The 19,771-nt window shown below is 40.7% G+C and overlaps 1 protein-coding gene across 4 annotated transcripts in view; it reads left to right on the top strand.

The window, feature by feature from the left end:
- cox11 (cytochrome c oxidase assembly homolog 11 (yeast)) overlaps nucleotides 1-15,625 on the top strand; it is a 32,680-nt gene extending 17,055 nt beyond the window's left edge. Inside the window, exons 2-6 of one of the 4 annotated variants that reach the window (XM_024008254.3) lie at nucleotides 97-169; nucleotides 7,528-7,924; nucleotides 8,307-8,462; nucleotides 8,904-9,029; nucleotides 14,644-15,625. In XM_024008254.3, coding sequence (XP_023864022.1) covers nucleotides 7,592-7,924; nucleotides 8,307-8,462; nucleotides 8,904-9,029; nucleotides 14,644-14,844 — 816 coding nt within the window. In that variant the 5' untranslated portion in view covers nucleotides 97-169; nucleotides 7,528-7,591 and the 3' untranslated portion in view covers nucleotides 14,845-15,625. Of the gene's footprint in view, nucleotides 1-96; nucleotides 170-3,319; nucleotides 3,423-3,447; nucleotides 3,496-7,527; nucleotides 7,925-8,306; nucleotides 8,463-8,903; nucleotides 9,030-14,643 lie in introns of those variants that run through there. The other 3 variants (XM_024008253.3, XM_024008255.3, XM_070448623.1) reach the window with 3 other exon arrangements.
- Nucleotides 15,626-19,771: the final 4,146 nt, after the last annotated feature.

Below are 19,771 nucleotides of genomic sequence, written 5' to 3'. Positions count from 1 at the left end.
ATTTTTGCATTTGAGCTCCTAGAGTGTGCGGCTCTCCTTTATTTACTCCGCTTGCCAGCACCTCGCCTAAATAGGTGTGCGTTTTTTCTCTTCTAGATTGCAGCAGCTTGTTGGCCATGAGCCAATCTGCGTTTCTCAACGTGTTCGAAGCAGTGAATGCATCCAAATGGTATTTACCGTTTCACACACTGTTAATTATTACCTTCCCACATGGTTATCAATGCAGCATTAGCTGATACGTAAAATACCTATCCAGGCGTTATAAGATCTGGCATGCATCAACAACGTCTGAGCAGGGGAACATCACTTACCTTGCTGGCTTTCGCTAAATTCACAGCCAGCTGTGAATACTTACAGATTAACACATGCGCCATCATTTTGGAGGAAACAGGTGGCGGTCATAGCCTTTATATAGACAACTCTAGTACCCAAAAGCCTGTTTTAGCATGGGCAGTGCTATTGAGGACTTTCACAATTTTGAAGTAGTCAACTGGTTGGGACTTCCTTTGAGTAAAGGAATGATCACATAATTCCATCCAGGTCATCAGGAGGAATCAGGTAATGAATTATACTTGTGAGGAAACATTCCATAACTGCAGGTGGCAGTAAATTGCCAACCTTGGCTTTATACCTGTTCAAATAACACACTCCAGGTGGTAGTATGCACCCTTTCAGTTTGCTTACCAACTCATAGAAGTAGCAGAAGAATAAACTGTACTACTTCAAAATGAAGATGGCCTCAATGGCGCTGCCCATGTGCTCACAGAGGGCATAATGGGACAGATACAAAGAAGAGTCCTTGAAGGTTAGTGCTATCCAGGGTCCTTGGAATGTCCCTACCTTTACCCCTACCATAACCATTTTAAATGTCAATTTCAATGGGTAGGGAAGTCCTAAGGATCCCAGGATGCAAGGACCTTGACTATCTCTATGTTGGTGGTGCAGTCTCCTTCATACATGCACCCAATCAGAGCACACAAGCAATTAATTAAAATGGACCAATATGCTCACAGTACAAAATCACATGATTACCCACAATTTTCTGCATTCATGGAGCCACCACCCTGTTACGGTTTAATAGCTGATTAATTATATCAAAGATTATGGATATACTGACAAGACACATGTCGCTCCGCTCTAACAATGGGAGTAGTCCACAAAGTGCATGGCGGACTGTCTAGCTCCTGCCTATTCTTTCTTTGGATTGATAGATACATCTAATTTTTCACATCCTTTTTTGAATATTCGATGAGGGTTATTGACGTCAACTGCCTGTATTTAATGGAGAGAGATGTAGTGGTGTGAAGTACTTAAGTAAAATTACTTTAAAGTACTACTTAAGTCTTTTTTTGGTATCTGTACTTTACTATTTATATTTTTGACAACTTTTACTTTTACTTCACTACATTCCTAAAGAAAAGAATGTACTTTTTACTCCATAGATTTTCCCTGACACCCAAAAGTACTCGTTACATTTTGAATGCTTAGCAGGACAGGAATATGGTCCAATTCACACACTTATGGGGGGGGGGGCACAAGGGGCAGTGGAGTGGTTTCCCTTACTTAAACTACTTTGTCCAAATGAGAAACTTAAGTATATTTAGAACCAAATAGTTTTTTACTCAAGTAGTATTTTACTGGGTGACTTTTACTTGAGTAACTTTCTATTAAGATATCTATACTTTTACTCAAGTATGACAATTGGGTACTTTTTCCACCACTGGAGAGATGCTACTAGCGTCATAACATGAATATGCATAGCCATCTCGAGATCAATATAAACTCCAATATAAAGTGGGGGTTTTTCAAAGTTGCCCGGGATGTCACGTCAACTACTTAAATCAGTACAACATAAGCATTACAAAAAGTATATTCAATCAAATAAACCTCACGTAGCAAATAAGTCATTAATTTTTTTATTGACGAAATTTGGTCGACACTCTCTCATTGACCTGCATAAAAAGAAATCCTTGCTTGGTGGGCGAAACAACTAAACCGCCACCTGCTGGAGGGAGTCAGATTTTCAGACGAATTGGGCTTCTCTCTTCAGCTCTCATTGCATTCAAGTCAACAGTCAACTTCCCACACGTTTTCTCTGAATACATTTTCTGCAAGCAAAGGCTATACAGATTTAGCATTTCAGGGCTATTCCAATAATTATAATTGTGAATGTGTGTTAACAAGTTGTGAATGCGGGTTAAGACTCAAGTAGCCTACTACAGTAGCTGGCGAAGGAGAAATACAGACCATCTAATGTAGCTTTTGGTACTATTTCCTGTGTTGAATGCATTTCCTCTATGTATAATCATATTTGGAATTTGGGTGTACTAATTTTCTAAATGATCGTGTGTTAAATAGCTAATTATTGTCAAGAAAGGTTGAGGGAAAGGGAATGGCTGTGGCCATGAGGTGGGGGTAAGATGGAGGACATGGAAAAAAAGGAGAAAAGTGGAACATGTTTTGAGTGAATATGGAGTGGTGGATCACACAGAACTTTTGGAAGAGCTACAGAAGGAAATTGAACATGACGAGAGTGAGGGTGAATTAACTGCGGTGGCAGCTTTGGTGAAGACCGCTGAGTTTGAGCTTCACCTTGATGATGACAAAGATATTCCTGGCCCAGTGGGAGTGAGATTTTTTGCCTTATGGATGTGCCTTATGGATCTGATTCCTAGATGTGAGAAGTGTGCAGGAGTCAAATGTCGTATCGGTGGAAAAAGTTGTGTGTGTCAACTGTAGGGGTACCCATGGTGCTGGAGATCAGAGGTGTCAAATAAGAGAAAGGCAGGTTGAGGTTGCCAGGATCAGAGTAGTCCACAAAGGTGTCCTATGCTGAGGTAGTCAAGAGAGTAGTAGAGGAAGATGGGTCCAGGGTGAGGGATCTTAAGAGGATCCCTGTGAGTAGGCCGAGGCCAATAAAGTGATCGGAATAACCTGTGCTTCGGTAAGGTTGTTTTTGTTAGGTGCTCATGGCCATGGTTGTCAAGTACTGCAGGAATGACATGTAAATCATAGAGGATAGATGTGGTGGCAGCTGCAGAGAAGTACTTGGGTGTACAAGATTATATTACAATATGTTTTGAACAGGATCAGATGGGGCCAAAGTAATGGAATAGTGTTGAGGTTTTAATGGGTGCAGGGTTAGTTGGTAAGGCAATTATTTTTGTATTTGTATTTTTTTCACAAAGTGTACTGAAGTCATACTGTACTACAGATTAGTAGGCTGATACACAGCCAATACAGTAGGTGGCGGTATACACCTAAAACATTTGAAGAAAAAGAAGAGCTGGCGGAACAATAGCACTGCCCGGAACCTATGATTATGATCCTCGTATCAAGGGGGGACGTTAAACCGCTGGACCATGCATTTCTTATGTTTTGTAATGTACAATCCAAGGGTGTGTGGCAGCTGAATGTATTTGGTGAGTTATTAACACTATCATCTACCTATCGTATTGACTTTGGGCAGTATCAACGCTAAACGAGACCTTGGCGGTATGAGCAGTTATGATTTATATGTCGTTTGTAACGTTAGCTACCAAAGCAACTTACCCGTAGCTAGCTACATTAGCCTGCGCATGTTTACTAATGAATAATTGTTTCCTATGGAATTTTTATAAACAAACAGTAGTTAGCTAGTATATGTTATATTGTGTAGCTAAATTAGCGAGATAATATTAAGGGGTTTCTCAATGCTCTATCACATCGGCTGTATTGAGAATACTCTGGCCAACCACGTCTCTGTCCTTTCTTTTCACAGCTCAATTGGTAACGTTACTCTACTGTTATGTCTTGTTGGCTAATAGCAGATTGTAACCTGCTAATGATGCCCCATTAGCCTTACATGATAAGTACCGTTTGGCGTAGCACAGAATTTTCGACCAACCTTAACTTTGCGATAACTTCGTTCTCGATTCGGTCAAACACGTATCTTCTAACATGTATGTCCGTTTCCAGTTGCAGGATTTTCGTTTGAATTCAGAAAATGCTCCGTTATTAAATACGTACTATACAGAAATCGCTCTGCCTTTTCCTGGTTATTAAAATTCGAATAATTCCCCTAATTTCAGTTTGTGACAGCAAGCAAGTACTGTATGTATAGTGTAGGGAATCATTTTACCATCTAAACCACTGTGAAATGTATTTTCCATAACCAAAAATGCAGCGGTGTAAGTGCTAAAGTAAAAATACTTTAAAGTACTACTTACGTCGTTTTTTGGGGGGGGGGTTATCTGTACTTTACTTTACTATTTATATTTTTGACAGCTTTTACTTTACTACATTCCTAAAGAAAATGATGTACTTTTTTTTACACGGGAGGCTGTTGGTACCTTAATTGGGGAGAACGGGCTTGTGGTAATGACTGGAAATACATCAAACACAGCTATTCCATTTGCTCCATTCCAGCCGTTATTGAGCTGTTCTCCCCTCAGCAGCCTCCTGTGGTTGATGAAAGTCGAAGAGTGAAGTCGAGGGAGGTGCATCTGTGACGGATGTGAAATGGCTAGCTAGTTAGCGGGTACGCGCTAGCTCTGAAACCTAGAAGTAGTGTTGCACCTTGCTCTGCAAGGGCCGCGGCTTTTGTGGAGCGATGGGTAACGACGCTTCGTGGGTGACTGTTGTTGATGTGTGCAGAAGGTCCCTGGTTCGCGCCCGTGTCGGGGCGAGGGGACGGTCTAAAGTTATACTGTTACACATCTGTAACAGCCGAAAGTCGGACACTGATGTGGATTTCCAACCGCAAGGTTCAGTGCTACATGACAGTGTTTATAAAAGTTGTCGCCAACCCCCATATCACACACTCACAAACTGAAAATATGTGTGTCTATTGAACATAAATGTATGCACTCTACTGTAAGTCGCTCTGGATAAGAGCGTCTGCTAAATGACTAAAATGTAAATGTAAATAAATTGGTGAGAGACCATTATATTACATTAATTTGTACATATCCACTGAATACATGAGTAGTGGCAGAGTTGGTTCCTGTTTGTCACGTCTTTGGTCATGTTCACATCAAAAACACCTGAATGATTGATTGACAATAGAGCCTCCCACAATGCAGGTAATGAATGTTTATCCCCATAATGCAACACACTTTAAAAGGCCGACTTGACAAAACTGAAATGCTTGAACGCCCAATGAAAGAAGATATATAAATGTTTAAATATACATGTATAAATAGGCAAGATGGCAGCATACACATTGTTGGATTACTTCATGGAGCAAAAAACAACAACATTTATTTTAATAACTGGGCATTTTCTAAATTCAAACAAACCACCTGCAACTGGACACTGACATTTTAGAAGATATGTTTGGGCGAATTGAGAACGAAGATAGTATTCCCAACTTAAGCTTTGTGGAAAATTCTGTGCTACGCCAAACAGTACTTATCCTGTAAGGGCTAATGGAGCATCACATTAGCTAGCAGATTGCAACAGGCTAATGTCTTACTAGCTAGCGAAGGGTTTTGCTTCCTTGCTTTACCAAATATATGTTTTATAAAGTCCAGTTTTATCTGTGTTTTTACCAGTGACCGGTTATTGTAGTGCAGTGAACCGGCATTAGCTACAGTTGAAGTCGGAAGTTTACATAGACCTTAGCCAAATACATCTAAACTCAGTTTTTCACAATTCCTGACATTTAATCCTTGTAAAAAAAATATATATATATTATAGTGAATACTATAGTATTTATACCATAGTATACTTCTAGTATTTTTTCATGTGGATTATCTTGACCACACTGATTTTATTGAAAGAGGACATTATAATAAATGTTCTTTCATCCAGAGAACTGCCTCTACAATACATACAGTTGAAGTCAGAAGTTTACATACACCTTWGCAAAGTACATTTAAACACATTTCTTTCACAATTCCTGACATTTAATCCAAGTAAAAATTCCCTGTRTTAGGTCAGTTAGGATCACCACTTTATTTTAAGAATGTAAAATGTCAGAATAATATTAGAGAGAATGATTTATTTCAGCTTTTATTTCTTTCATCACATTCCCAGTGGGTCAGAAGTTTACATACACTCAATTAGTATTTGGTAACATTGCCTTTTCACTTGAGTCAAACGTTTCGGGTAGCCTTCCACAAGCTTCCCACAATAAATTGGGTGACTTTTGGCCCATTCCTCCTGACAGAGCTGGTGTCAGGTTTGTAGGCCTCCTTGCTCGCACATGCTTTTTCAGTTGAGGTCAGGGCTTTGTGATGACCACTCCAATACCTTGACTTTGTTCTCCTTAAGTCATTTTTCCACAACTTTGGAAGTATGCTTGGAGTCATTGTCCATTTGGAGACCCATTTGCGACCAAGCTTTAACTTCCCGACTGATGTCTTGAGATGTTGCTTCAATATATCCACATCATTTTCCTCCCTCATGATGTCATCTATTTTGTGAAGTGCGCCAGTCCCTCCTGCAGCAAAGCACCCCCACAACATGATGCTGCCACCACCGTGCTTCGCGGTTGGGATGGTGTTCTCCGGCTTGCAAGCCTCCTCCTCTTTCCTCCAAACATAACGATGGTCATTATGGCCAAACAGTTCTATTTTTGTTTCATCAGACCAGAGGACATTTCTCCATGTGCAGTTGCAAACTGTAGTCTGGCTTTTTTATGGCGGTTTTGGAGCAGTGACTTCTTCCTTGTTGAGCGGCCTTTCAGGTTATGACGATATAGGACTCGTTTTACTGTGGATATAGATACTTTTGTACCTGTTTCCTCCAGCATCTTCACAAGGTCCTTTGCTGTTGTTCTCGGATTGAGTTGCACTTTTCGCACCAAAGCACGTACATCTCTAGGAGACAGAACGTCTAGGAGACAGTCTCCTTCCTGAGCAGTATGATTGCTGCGTGGTCCCATGGTGTTTATACTTGCATGCTATTGTTTGTGGAGATGAATGTGGTACCTTCAGGTATTTGGAAATTGCTCCCAAGGATGAACCAGACTTAAAACCAGAGACTGATTTCTTTTGATTTTCCCATGATGTCAAGCAGAGGCACTGAGTTTGAAGGTAGGCCTTGAAATGCATCCACAGGTACACCTCCAATTGACTCAAATTATGTCAATTAGCCTATCAGACGCTTTTATTAAAGCCATGACATAATTTTCTGGAATTTTCCAAGCTGTTTAAAGGCACAGTCAACTTAGTGTATGTAAACTTCTGACCCACTGGAATTGTGATACTGTGAAATATAAGTGAAATAATCTGTCTGTAAACAATTGTTGGAAGAATTACTTGTGTCATGCATAAAGTAGATGTCCTAACCAACTTGCCAAAACTATAGTTTGTTAACAATACATTTGTGGAGTGGTTGAAAACCAAGTTTTAATGACTCCAGCCTGAGTGTATGTAAACTTCCGACTTCAACTGTATCTAGACTGGTTGTTATGCCTTAACATCGCTGAAGTGGTGCTGTCAGTTTAGCCCAATCTATCCCTGAACCTATCAGTTATCAGCATGAAGGTTTAGTTAGTTCAGAAACATTCACGTTAACACATTTTAATGTTTTCACACCCAGGTGAACCCAGATAGGAGCAGCATCTGACTCGACTGAAGCTTGAACTTATAAACCCACTGCAGTCATGCTACTTCCCATCCTTGTCCGTGAGTCCCTATGTTGCTCCAAGAACTCTGTCTTACTGGCATCCTCAAACATACAGACCTGTATCAGGGGTCTTCAGGGCAAGGGAGCCAGGGGCCTCCACAGCTACGCCCAGTGGTTCCTCTGTAGGAGGGTCCCCTCACGCCTCAACACCCAAATACGGGGGGCCAAGAGTCGGAAGAGCCAGACCAAGCAGCAGGAGGATGAGTGGAGGAAGAGGAACAAGACGGTGCTGACGTATATCGCTGCTGCGGGGGTGGGGATGATCGGCATGTCCTACGCTGCTGTACCCCTCTACAGACTCTACTGTCAGGTAGGAGCAGAATCATATATTTAAGAGTATGGACATTAAGGTTTCTGCATTATGTATTTACATGACACTGTAATTCAAAATGGCATCCATGTTAAACCATATGGCTCTGGGACGGGTAGGAGAGCAGAGATAGACCCAGAGACATACAATGTTTGATACAGTAGTACTGCCACTTGAAGATTTTTTATGTATTATTTGAGGTTTTGTTTGTGGAGGTAGATATAGTAGCACATCGCAAATTGTTGGTTTGCTTACAAGTCATTATAGAAGCCTTCATGAAATCTGGAGCTAAGTATTACAAGAAGACCTGAAAATAGTGGTTGAAAGATGGATGGATTTATTAGATAGCTGAGTGTCTCATCTGTTGTGTGTTTGTTTCTAGGCGTCCGGTCTGGGTGGGACGGCGGTGGCAGGTCACGATGCAGAGCAGGTGGAGACGATGACGCCGGTGATGGACCGCATCATCAAGATCACCTTCAACGCTGACACACACGCCAGCATGCAGTGGAACTTCCGCCCGCAGCAGTCCGAGATATACGTAAGACATGCTTAATATAGTGCTCACTCGCTCTCCCTCCACACACATACCCAGTAAGGAGGATCCATTAGACGACTGACATTAAAACCATTACTTTTAGCAGAAAACAAATCCTTATTGTGTGTTACAATAGAGGTATTTTATTGTGTGTGTTTTAGTTATCTTATTATGTTTTTTGAACAGGGACAATGAACAACAAAACATAACTTTCAGTACACTTGAGAAAAGATACGTTGTACCAGATTTAGCCAACAGCTAATATCCATCGGCAGTCCCCAAGCAGGTGAACATTTAAACAAGAAAAACATTATATATGGACATATAGATGCGTTTCCACAATGAAGTCAAGACATTGGTCACGAGTATGTGTGTGTTACAATAGGTATTTTATTGTGTGTGTGTTACAATAGAGGTATTTTATTATTGTATGTTGTGTTCCAGGTGGTTCCAGGAGAGACTGCCCTGGCCTTCTACAGAGCCAAGAACCCCACAGACAAACCTGTTATTGGGATCTCCACCTACAACGTAGTGCCCTTTGAGGCTGGACAGTACTTCAACAAGATACAGGTACTAATGAACATGTAGTCCATGTCATTTATTTTATTTAAAAAAATATATATATATATTTCACCTTTATTTAACCAGGTAGGCTAGTTGAGAACAGGATCTCATTTACAACTGCGACCTGGCCAAGATAAAGCAAAGCAGTTCGACACATACAACAACACAGTTACACATGGAATAAACAAACATAGTCAATAATACAGTAGAAAAAGTCTATATACAGTGTGTGCAAATGAGGTAAGATAAGGGAGGTAAGGCAATAAATAGGCCATGGTGGCGAAGTAATTACAATATACAAATTAAACACTGGAGTGAATAGATGTGCAGAAGATGAATGTGCAAGTAGAGATACTTGGGTGCAAAGGAGCAAGATAAATAAATAAATACAGTTTTGGTATGAGGTAGTTGGATGAGCTATGTACAGGTGCAGTGATCTGTGAGCTGCTCTGATAGCTGGTGCTTAAAGCTAGTGAGGGAGATATGAGTCTCCAGCTTCAGTGATTTTTGCAGTTCACTCCAGTCATTGGCAGCAGAGAACTGGAAGGAAAGGCGGCCAAAGAGGAATTGGCACTGTGACCAGTGAGATATACCTGCTGGAGCGTGTGCTACGGGTGAGTGCTGCTATGGTCACCAGTGAGCTGAGATAAGGCAGGGTTTTACTTAGCAAAGACTTGTAGATGACCTGGAGCCAGTGGGTTTGGCGACGAGTATGAAGCGAGGGCCAGCCAACGAGAGAGTACAGGTTGCAGTGGTGGGTAGTAAATGGGGCTTTGGTGACAAAACGGATGGCGCTGTGATAGACTGCATCCAATTTGTTAAGTAGAGTGTTGGAGGCTATTTTGTAGATGACATTGCCGAAGTCGAGGATCGGTAGGATGGTCAGTTTTACGAGGGTATGTTTGGCAGCATGAGTGAAGGATGCTTTGTTGCGAAATAGGATTGGAGATGCTGCTTAATGTCAGTCTGGAAGGAGAGTTTACAGTCTAGCCAGACACCTAGGTATTTGTAGTTGTCCACATATTCTAAGTCAGAACTGTCCAGAGTAGTGATGCTGAACTGGCGGGGAGGTGCGGGCAGCGATCGGTTGAAGAGCATGCATTTAGTTTTACTTGCATTTAGGAGCAGTTGGAGGCCACGGAAGGAGAGTTGTATGGCATTGGAGCTCGTCTGGATGTTAGTTAACACAGTGTCCAAAGAAGGGCCAGAAGTATACAGAATGGTGTCGTCTGTGTAGAGGTGGATCAGAGAATCACCAGCAGCAAGAGCGACATCATTGATGTATACAGAGAAGAGAATCGGCCCGAGAATTGAACCCTGTGGCACCCCCATAGAGACTGCCAGAGGTCCGGACAACAGGCCCTCCGATTTGACACACTGAACTCTATCAGAGAAGTAGTTGGTGAACCAGGCGAGGCAATCATTTGAGAAACCAAGGCTGTTGAGTCTGCCGATAAGAATGTGGAGATTGACAGAGTCGAAAGCCTTGGCCAGGTCGATGAATACGGCTGCACAGTAATGTCTCTTATCGATGGCGGTTATGATATCGTTTAGGACCTTGAGCGTGGCTGAGGTGCACCCATGACCAGCTCTGAAACTAGATTGCATATCGGAGAAGGTACGGTGGGATTTGAAATGGTCGGTAATCTGTTTGTTAACTTGGCTTCCGAAGACCTTAGAAAGGCAGGGTAGGATAGATATAGGTCTGTAGCAGTTTGGATCTAGAGTGTCTCCCCCTTTGAAGAGGGGGGTGATCGCGACCGGTTTCCAATCTTTTGGAATCTCAGACGATACGAAAGAGCGGTTGAACAGGCTAGTAATAGGGGTTGCAACAATTTCTGCAGATAATTTTTGAAAAAGAGGGTCCAGATTGTCTAGCCCGGCTGATTTGTAGGAGTCCAGATTTTGCAGCTCTTTCAGAACATCGGCTATCTGGATGTGGGTGAAGGAGAAATGGGGGAGGCTTGGGCGAGTTGCTGTGGGGGGTGCAGGGCTGTTGACCGGGGTTGGGGTAGCCAGGTGGAAAGCATGGCCAGCCCTAGAAAAATGCTTATTGAAATTCTCAATTCTAGTGGATTTATCAGTGGTGACAATGTTTCCTAGCCTCAGTGCAGTGGGCAGCTGGGAGGAGGTGCTCTTATTCTCCATGGACTTTACAGTGTCCCAGAACCTTTTTGAGTTTGTGCTACAGGATGCAAATTTCTGTGTGAAAAAGCTAGCCTCAGCTTTCCTAACTGCCTGTGTATTTTGGTTCCTAACTTCCCTGAAAAGTTTCATATCACGGGGGCTATTCGATGCTAATGCAGAACGCCACAGGATGTTTTTGTGCTGGTCAAGGGCAGTCAGGTCTGGAGTGAACCAAGGGTTTAGTTCTAGATTTTTTGAAAGGGGCATGCTTATTTAAAATAGTGAGGAAGGCACTTTTTAAAGAATAACCAGGCATCCTCTACTGATGGGATGAGGTCAATATCCTTCCAGGATACCCTGGCCAGGTCGATTAGAAAGGCCTGCTCGCTGAAGTGTTTTAGGGAGAGTTTGACTGATGAGGGGTGATCGATTGACCGCAGACCCATTACGGATGCAGGCAATGAGGCAGTGATCGCTGAGATCTTGGTTGAAAACAGCAGAGGGCGAGTTGGTTAGGATGATATCTATGAGGGTGCCCGTGTTTACGGATTTGGGGTTGTACCTGGTAGGTTCATTGATCATTTGTGTGAGATTGAGGGCATCAAGCTTAGATTGTAGGATGGCTAGGGTGTTAAGCATGTCCCAGTTTAGGTCACCTAGCAGCACGAGCTCTGAAGATAGATGGGGGGGGGGAAATCAGTTCACATATGGTGTCCAGAGCACAGCTGGGGGCAGAGGGTGGTCTATAGCAAGCAGCAACATTGAGAGACTAGTTTCTGGTAAGGTGGATTTTTAAAAGTAGAAGCTCGAATTGTTTGGGTACAGACCTGGATAGTAAGACAGAACTCTGCAGTAGATTGCAACTCCGCCCCCTTTGGCAGTTCTATCTTGTCGGAAAATGTGTACCAAACTGTTGATGTATTGTGCCAGTCTGTTAAGAGGGATTTTTTTTTTTACACCTTTATTTAACTAGGCACGTCAGTTAAGAACACATTCTTATTTTCATTGAAGGCCTAGGAACGGTGGGTTAACTGCCTTGTTCAGGGGTAGAACGACAGATTTTTACCTTGTCAGCTTGGGGATTCGTTTTTGCAACCTTCCGGTTACTAGTCCAACGCTCTAACCACCTGCCTTACATTGCACTCCACGAGGAGCCTGCAAGGCAGGCTGACTACCTGTTACACGAGGGCAGCAAGAAGCCAAGGTAAGTTGCTAGCTAGCATTAAACTTATCTTATAAAAAACAATCAATCTTGAATAATCACTACTTAACTACACATGGTTGATTTTACTAGTTTATCTAGCGTGTCCTGCGTTGCATATAATCGATGATGTGCCTGTTAATTTCTCATCGAATCACAGCCTACTTCGCCAAACGGGTGATGATTTAGCACTGTCGTTGCACCAAACCTAACCATAAACATCAATGCCTTTCTTTAAAATCAATACACAAGTATATATTTTTAAACCTGCATATTTAGTTAATATTGCCTGCTAACATGAATTTCTTATAATTAGGGAAATTGTGTCACTTCTCTTGCATTCCGTGCAAGCAGTCAGGGTAGATGCAGCAGTTTGGGTCGCCTGGCTCGTTGCGAACTGTGTGAAGTCCATTTATTCCTAACAAAGACTGTAATTAATTTGCCAGAATTGTACATAATTATGACATAACATTGAAGGTTGTACAATGTAACGGCAATATTTAGACTTAGGGATGACACCCGTTATATAAAATACGGAACGGTTCCGTATTTCACTGAAAGAATAAACGTTTTGTTTTCGAAATGATAGTTTCCGGATTCGACCATAACAATGACCAAAGGCTCGTATTTCTGTGTGTTATTATGTTATAATTAAGTCTATGATTTGATAGAGCAGTCTGACTGAGCGATGGTAGGCAGCAGCAGGCTCGTAAGCATTCATTCAAACAGCACTTTCGTGCATTTGCCAGCAGCTCTTCACAATGCTTCAAGCATTGAGCTGTTTATGACTTCAAGCCTATCAACTCCCGAGATTAGGCTGGTGTAACCGATGTGAAATGGCTAGCTAGTTAGCGGGGTGCGCGCTAATAGCATTTCAATCGGTGACGTCACTCGCTCTGAGACTTGGAGTAGTTGTTCCCCTTGCTCTGCAAGTGCCGCGGCTTTTGTGGAGCGAAGGGGAACGATGCTTCGAGGGTGGCTGTTGTCGATGTGTTCCTGGTTCAAGCCCAGGTAGGGGCGAGGAGAGGGACGGAAGCTATACTGTTACACTGGCAATACTAAAGTGCCTATAAGAACATCCAATAGTCAAAGGTATATGAAATACAAATGGTATAGAGAGAAATAGTCCTATAATTCCTATAATAACTACAACCTAAAACTTCTAACCTGGGAATATTGAAGACTCATATTAAAAGGAACCACCAGCTTTCATATGTTCTCATGTTCTGAGCAAGGAACTTAACATTTACACGGCACATATTGCACTTTTACTTTCTTCTCCAACACTTTGTTTTTGCATTATTTAAACCAAAATGAACATGTTTCATTATTTATTTGAGGCTAAATTGATTTTATTGATGTATTATATTAAGGTAAAAGAGAAGTGTTCATTCAGTATTGTTGTAATTGTCATTATTACAAATAAATGTTTAAAAAAAATGTTGGGGGTCTTCCCATAATCGGTATTGGCGTTAAAATCTTAATCGGTCGACCTCTAGTGTGTTGAGTTGCCTTATGACATTGTTCGACAGAGTCACAACTTTTACAGTGTAGTCATTTATCAGACTGTCTTTTCCTGGGCGACTTATAGGAGCAATTGGGCTTAAGTGTCTTGCTCGAGCACATCAACAATTTTGCACTTAGTCGTCTTGGGGATTTGAACCAGCGACCTTTCGGTTACTGGACCAATGCTTTTAACTACTAGGCTACCTGCCGCCACTACTAGGACTATTTGCTCTAAATTACTTATTTGGATAAAGAAATGTTGATTAAGTAAAGTATCTCCTCGCCTACTAGTCTGTCATGAAAAATAGTCTGTCAGGCATTGACAAGCCTTGCATTGCCAGACATCACACTGTAAACGGGCAAGGCCGGACATTGACATGCATATTGAGCCTGTCTGATTTTTACACACTTGTGTTGAGTCATTATCGCCAATGGCAATCAGTATAGTTCAGGCTGGCTGAACTATACGTAATTCACCCAAAGTAAAATTCAAAGCAAGAACAAACTTGCATTTTTTCCCCATGTGCACATTTTTGCTGTGTGCATCTCTTCATTGATCTTCAGTCTGCAATACTTTTTTGGGGTAAGCACTGCAGCTCACATCAGTGTTGTAGTACTTGAGACAGGTCTCACTTTAGGTGGTCTTGAACACAACACTGGCTCACATACAGCTTCATCTACATTATTTAGTTTGTTGTGGGGACTCCTGACCTAAATTGAACCTCTATTTACCTCCATATCGAGTATCTCTGATGTTTAAGATGTGTATCTCTTCTCCCCTCCCAGTGTTTCTGTTTTGAGGAGCAGCGGTTGAACCCTAAAGAGGAAGTGGACATGCCCGTGTTCTTTTACATCGACCCTGAGTTTGACGAGGACCCGCGTATGGCCCGTGTCGACACCATCACCCTCTCATACACCTTCTTCGAGGCCAAGGAGGGACAGAAACTACCCCTCCCCGGATATAGTCCGATTTCCCTACACAGCTGAAGATTGGCCTCATACTATTTACTGTTCTCAGAGCTGCTGAGTTAGTCCAATATATACAGGCATTCAATCCATAGATTGGATTTAGTGCTGAGACACATTTCGTCACTACAGGATGTTACACAAAATGTTGAGGTGTGTGTATTAGACACAGATGATTGCTATAATATCAGTCATCCATCCCTGAATCAGAGAATGCAAAGATAATATACGAAAATGATCATGTACAGAGAAGGGGTTATGTAAAAATGTTGTCCATGTGATGAATAGTTAACTTATCAAGTGTCTTTAAGACTGCACAGTGTTCTTCAATCAAATAAATTATGATTTGAGCTTTGAGGACTAATCAGACTGTTCTATTTCCCCCCCATTTAAGGGTCAATTTATCCCTCTGAACCTTGCAAATGCCTTGTGTTTTTGTATTGCTGCAATTTCACCACTAGAGGTCATCACTAATCATTATGGAAGCGTATATCTGCTGAATGATACATCAATATCATGTTTGCCGTTTATTTTCCCATTTACCTGCTCATAATCGGTGACAATTCAAAGACAAAAATGTGTTGTTCTCTGAGAACTTTCATCTGAGAATTTCCCCACAATCTCTTAAAGTTTTCCTTTTCAATTGCTACCATGGTTGTGCTTATTCTTTCTTTTAGAAACATTTCATTTTGGGCCTGTCCATATAACAATTTACATTTGTAAAGTGCTTTTCATCATACAGGAATAATCTGTGTTTAAAAAAATGTTTAAAAAAATAAAAAACACCTAGGGTACAAGTCAACTTTGGACACACCTACTCATTCAAGGTTTTTTTTTTTTTTTACACCCGCTTGATGAAGATCCCAAACTCTTCCCGTGTTTGATCTCTGTAGCCACCTATGATTTTCAACCCTGGATGAGAAACAAGAGACAGAAGTAAGGGTAACACTTTACACTACCGGTCAAAAGTTTTAGAACACCTACTCATTCAAAGGTTTTTATTTTTACTATTTTCTACATTGTAGAATAATAGTGAAGACTATCAGAACTATGAAATAACACACAGACACCACCTCCAGCCTCTCACTGATCTCTTCAAGTTCCCTGGAGAGATCGACCATCTGCTTCTGAACCTTAGCCCTGGCATCACGCTCAGCCTCAATTTCCTCCTCCAGCTCCTCAATACGGGCCTAGAACAGGGGGCAGGAGCAGGGGGGGATGAATTCTACAATACAGTAAAAAGCACCATCTTTCAAGCCACTGAGCCATCAGAAGCCACCAGGAAAAATGTGTGCTACCTGAAGAAATGTCTGTTTTTTTCAGGAAATTATTCAGGTGTGCTTTCCTGTACTTGAGTTTAGATGCCATACTGTACCTGGAGTTCCTTGATCTCTTTCTGGAGCTGAGCTCCCAGAGACTGCTCATCCTCAATCTTGCTGTGGCCTTGGTCAGAATGTTGACTTTGTTCTTCTCTCCTTGCCAGTCGTCCAGTGTCTGCTTGTGGGACTCTTGGAAGGCTTTCTTCAGCTTGGCAGCACTCTCCTCTGTCAGGTGTTTGGAACAATATACTTTTCAAACACAACAAATTTCCAGAGTTGGCTCTTTGGTACTTTTGTAGATTTTATCCATTTTATACATAGCAATTGACAATGTAGGTCTTTAACCAAACACAGACCTTTGGTATTGCACATTAGAAAATCACCAGCAGACAGAGTCAAATAAATTGTGGTGGTGCTCATAACATTTATCATAACTTTGATATACTTGTAGAGTATATTGTTCCAAACAGCTAAATCAAATAGGGTACTTTTGAGATATTAACATTTGTAATGTTTAATAAATTACTGTGAATTTTTTTATTTCAGACTGTTGACATACTCCATATTTGAGAGCAAACTATAAGGAGTATAATGACAGCACAAAGTTATCTGTATCATGTTTGGTTTACGGATCATAAGATCTTACATGGGGGTGTGGAAAGGGGTCTAAAATGTCCAATTTCAACATGATTAAAAATGGTTTGTGATTCAAATGTAAAAAGCATGTCAAACATCCTTCCTCCCAATTAAGTTACTATGTCAGAATTGCCAGAACAATCTGACAWACCAAAAATATTTTCGGCCTACGCTGGTGTGGAATTGCTCAATAATAAGGCGGGGCAGATCTGGTTCCACCTCAGAGTATGGTTGTGGATAGCTGGAGGAGACCTGCTGAAAGGATATGCAAATCACATTTTATTGGCCACATACACATGGTTAGCCGATGTTAATGCGAGTGTAGCGAAATGCTTGTGCTTCTAGTTCCGACCGTGCAGTAATATCTAACAAGTAATCTAACAATTTCACAACAACTACCTTATACACACAAGTGTAAAGGAATGAATAAGAATGTGTACATATAAATATATGGCCGAACGGCATAGGCAAGATGCAGTAGATGGTATAGAGTACAGTATATACATATGAGATGAGTAATGTAGGGTATGTAAACATTATATAAAGTGGAATTGTTTAAAGTGACTAGTGATACATTTATTACATCCAATTTTTTATTATTAAAGTGGCTAGAGATTTGAGTCTGTATGTTGGCAGCAGCCACTCAATGTTAGTGATGGCTGTTTAACAGTCTGATGGCCTTGAGATAGAAGCTGTGTATGGCATCATTGAATGAGATTGCCAATAGTTAGCTAAGATATATCAGTTAGCTAACAATTTACAGTAACAGCAGTTCATTTGTAAGTCAATACACTATCATTGTTGTGCTTAAAAGGTGCCAGGCAAAGGTTTTCTTTATACAACAGCTAATAACATCATAAAATMATCTGCAATAATATTTTGGTCAGAGTAGATTTTGTATTCTAGATATAACACTAAGAGAGGCATAGCCACCTAATTACTAGGCATTGTGAAAATTCCATAATCTGAAAAGGTTCAAAATGATCTGATTTAGTAGGGTGTCCAATAAAGAACGCATATTTTGGCCAATGGGTAAAAGAATATGTTAATTGTGTAGATACTCCTCTAATAAAACAAATGGTCCAAATCGTATGTTTCTATCATCATGCATTCAAACATTATTGGAGTTATTTACCCTTGTGGGGATGGCCAAGATTAGGGTGACGAAATCAACGGATCACCGTTGGACTCGTCATCTTTCTTCTTGAATCCGGGGAGGACATAAAACAATATAGGGGTAAAATAGTATTGGGAACATAAAATGTGATCAGATGTTTCATCGATGAGAAATTAGCTGAATGTAAACCCAGTTTCACCTAGTTCCATCCTCTCTCACCCGCATCTTGACTTCCTCTCACTACCATATTTGGTGGTGAGAAAACGTTCTAAACGGATGCTTCAGCTTTATAGCTAGCCCCTGTGATGTGTCTGAGTTACCCTTTCTGTCTGTGGAGAGACCCTTCGGTGGCCAATCTGATTTATGCTACAGAAGAAGCTACTTAGCTAGCTATCAAACACATTTGGGCTAGTTAACATTCGATAGTTAGCTAACCAGTACATTTAGCAGAAAGGGTCTAGTTATATGGTAGCATTTAGCTAACCAGGATTACCATAGCTGTATAATTTTCATGTGGTACTTAGCCACGTTTTGGTTAGTTAGTTAGCTGCCTGCAGCGTCAATGGCTGTCTAGCTAGCTAGCAAGCTAACTATTGTTTACTTATTGGAAAACAATAGCTAGATATTTCTGTTAAATTTATTAGCTAGCCAACTAACTAGCTAACATTAATTTTACATGTCATATCATCCAATAATTTCTTAACTCAAAATGTAACCTATTGGCTGTTTTGAACTGCAGCCGAATCACATTGGGAATTCATTGGCTATAACTAGTCTTTTTGCCTAATAATGATGTCATTCTTGCGTTCTATGGTCAGAAAATGACATCTTCACCAAAAAGTAGAAAAACCTAAATTAGCAGTATTATTAAGTGTTCTATTTTTTATGGAGACATTTGCCTATTACCTAGAAATTTAGAAATCTTACCTTGGCACTGTATAAGCGTTTAAACCCCATTGACATCTCAAGTTGTTTTTTGGTTTACATGCAAAAAAAACGAGATAAAAAAAACGTAATTTTCCCCCTCTCTTGTTTATTGCATAAAATCCAAAAAACAACTTTATATTAAAATTTTCACATGTGGTGGGGTTAAATGTGGAATGCCTGTCATTTGCCAAATGCACAGCCAACACTTCCGGTCCCTCCAAAATAGGAGTTCACCTTTTTAATTCTATTAATCTAATATCTATTAAGTAATCTATTAATGCCAAGATCGGGTGATATTTCTCCATTTCTATTTTAGATTCAAGCAAACACCTGGAGCAATTAATGCATATTAATCAATCAGAGAGCAATATTTTGGAAAGATTGGCTACAGATGGGAGTTTGGACCGTGTCTGATTTGTTTAAAGATTGTTAAGTGATGGATCTGAGTAAATTGAAGGATAAGACCGGCTCGACCAACCCATTTTAGAATCATTCTGATTGTATAGGCAGTCAAGTCGGAGATAGAACAATTACATTTAAACAGGATTTGAACAATTTCTAAAGGATTTCCATTCCAAAAACCACCTGGTATTGAGGGTGTATAAATTCTTAAACAAAAAAAACAAGGGGACTACATCTTCCCTTAAAGTGATGCTACAGAGGTTTTATATAATTTTAGCCAGTAGTTTGGAAAATAGCCCTCACGAGCCAAAACTGGTCCCCAAAAATGGTGTACAATTGGGTACTACGTCATCCAATTCGTATGGCATGTAACGCCCTGCAAAAAAAAAATGTAAATCCTGAAATTCTTATATGTTACAAATTCGAATTAGTACAATAAGTTACGAATGTGTAAGTGCTTAAGATCCCATTCAATTTCCTTAAGGGAAAAATGGGGTGAAGATTAATATACAAGAAATTGAATGGGAAAAACAATTTTAGAAAGGGC

The sequence above is a fragment of the Salvelinus sp. IW2-2015 genome, linkage group LG18, assembly GCF_002910315.2.
Source record: "Salvelinus sp. IW2-2015 linkage group LG18, ASM291031v2, whole genome shotgun sequence".
Taxonomy (NCBI): Eukaryota; Metazoa; Chordata; class Actinopteri; order Salmoniformes; family Salmonidae; genus Salvelinus; species Salvelinus sp. IW2-2015.
Note: the sequence above shows the minus strand (reverse complement) of the source record. Positions and strands in the feature narration are given on the sequence as shown.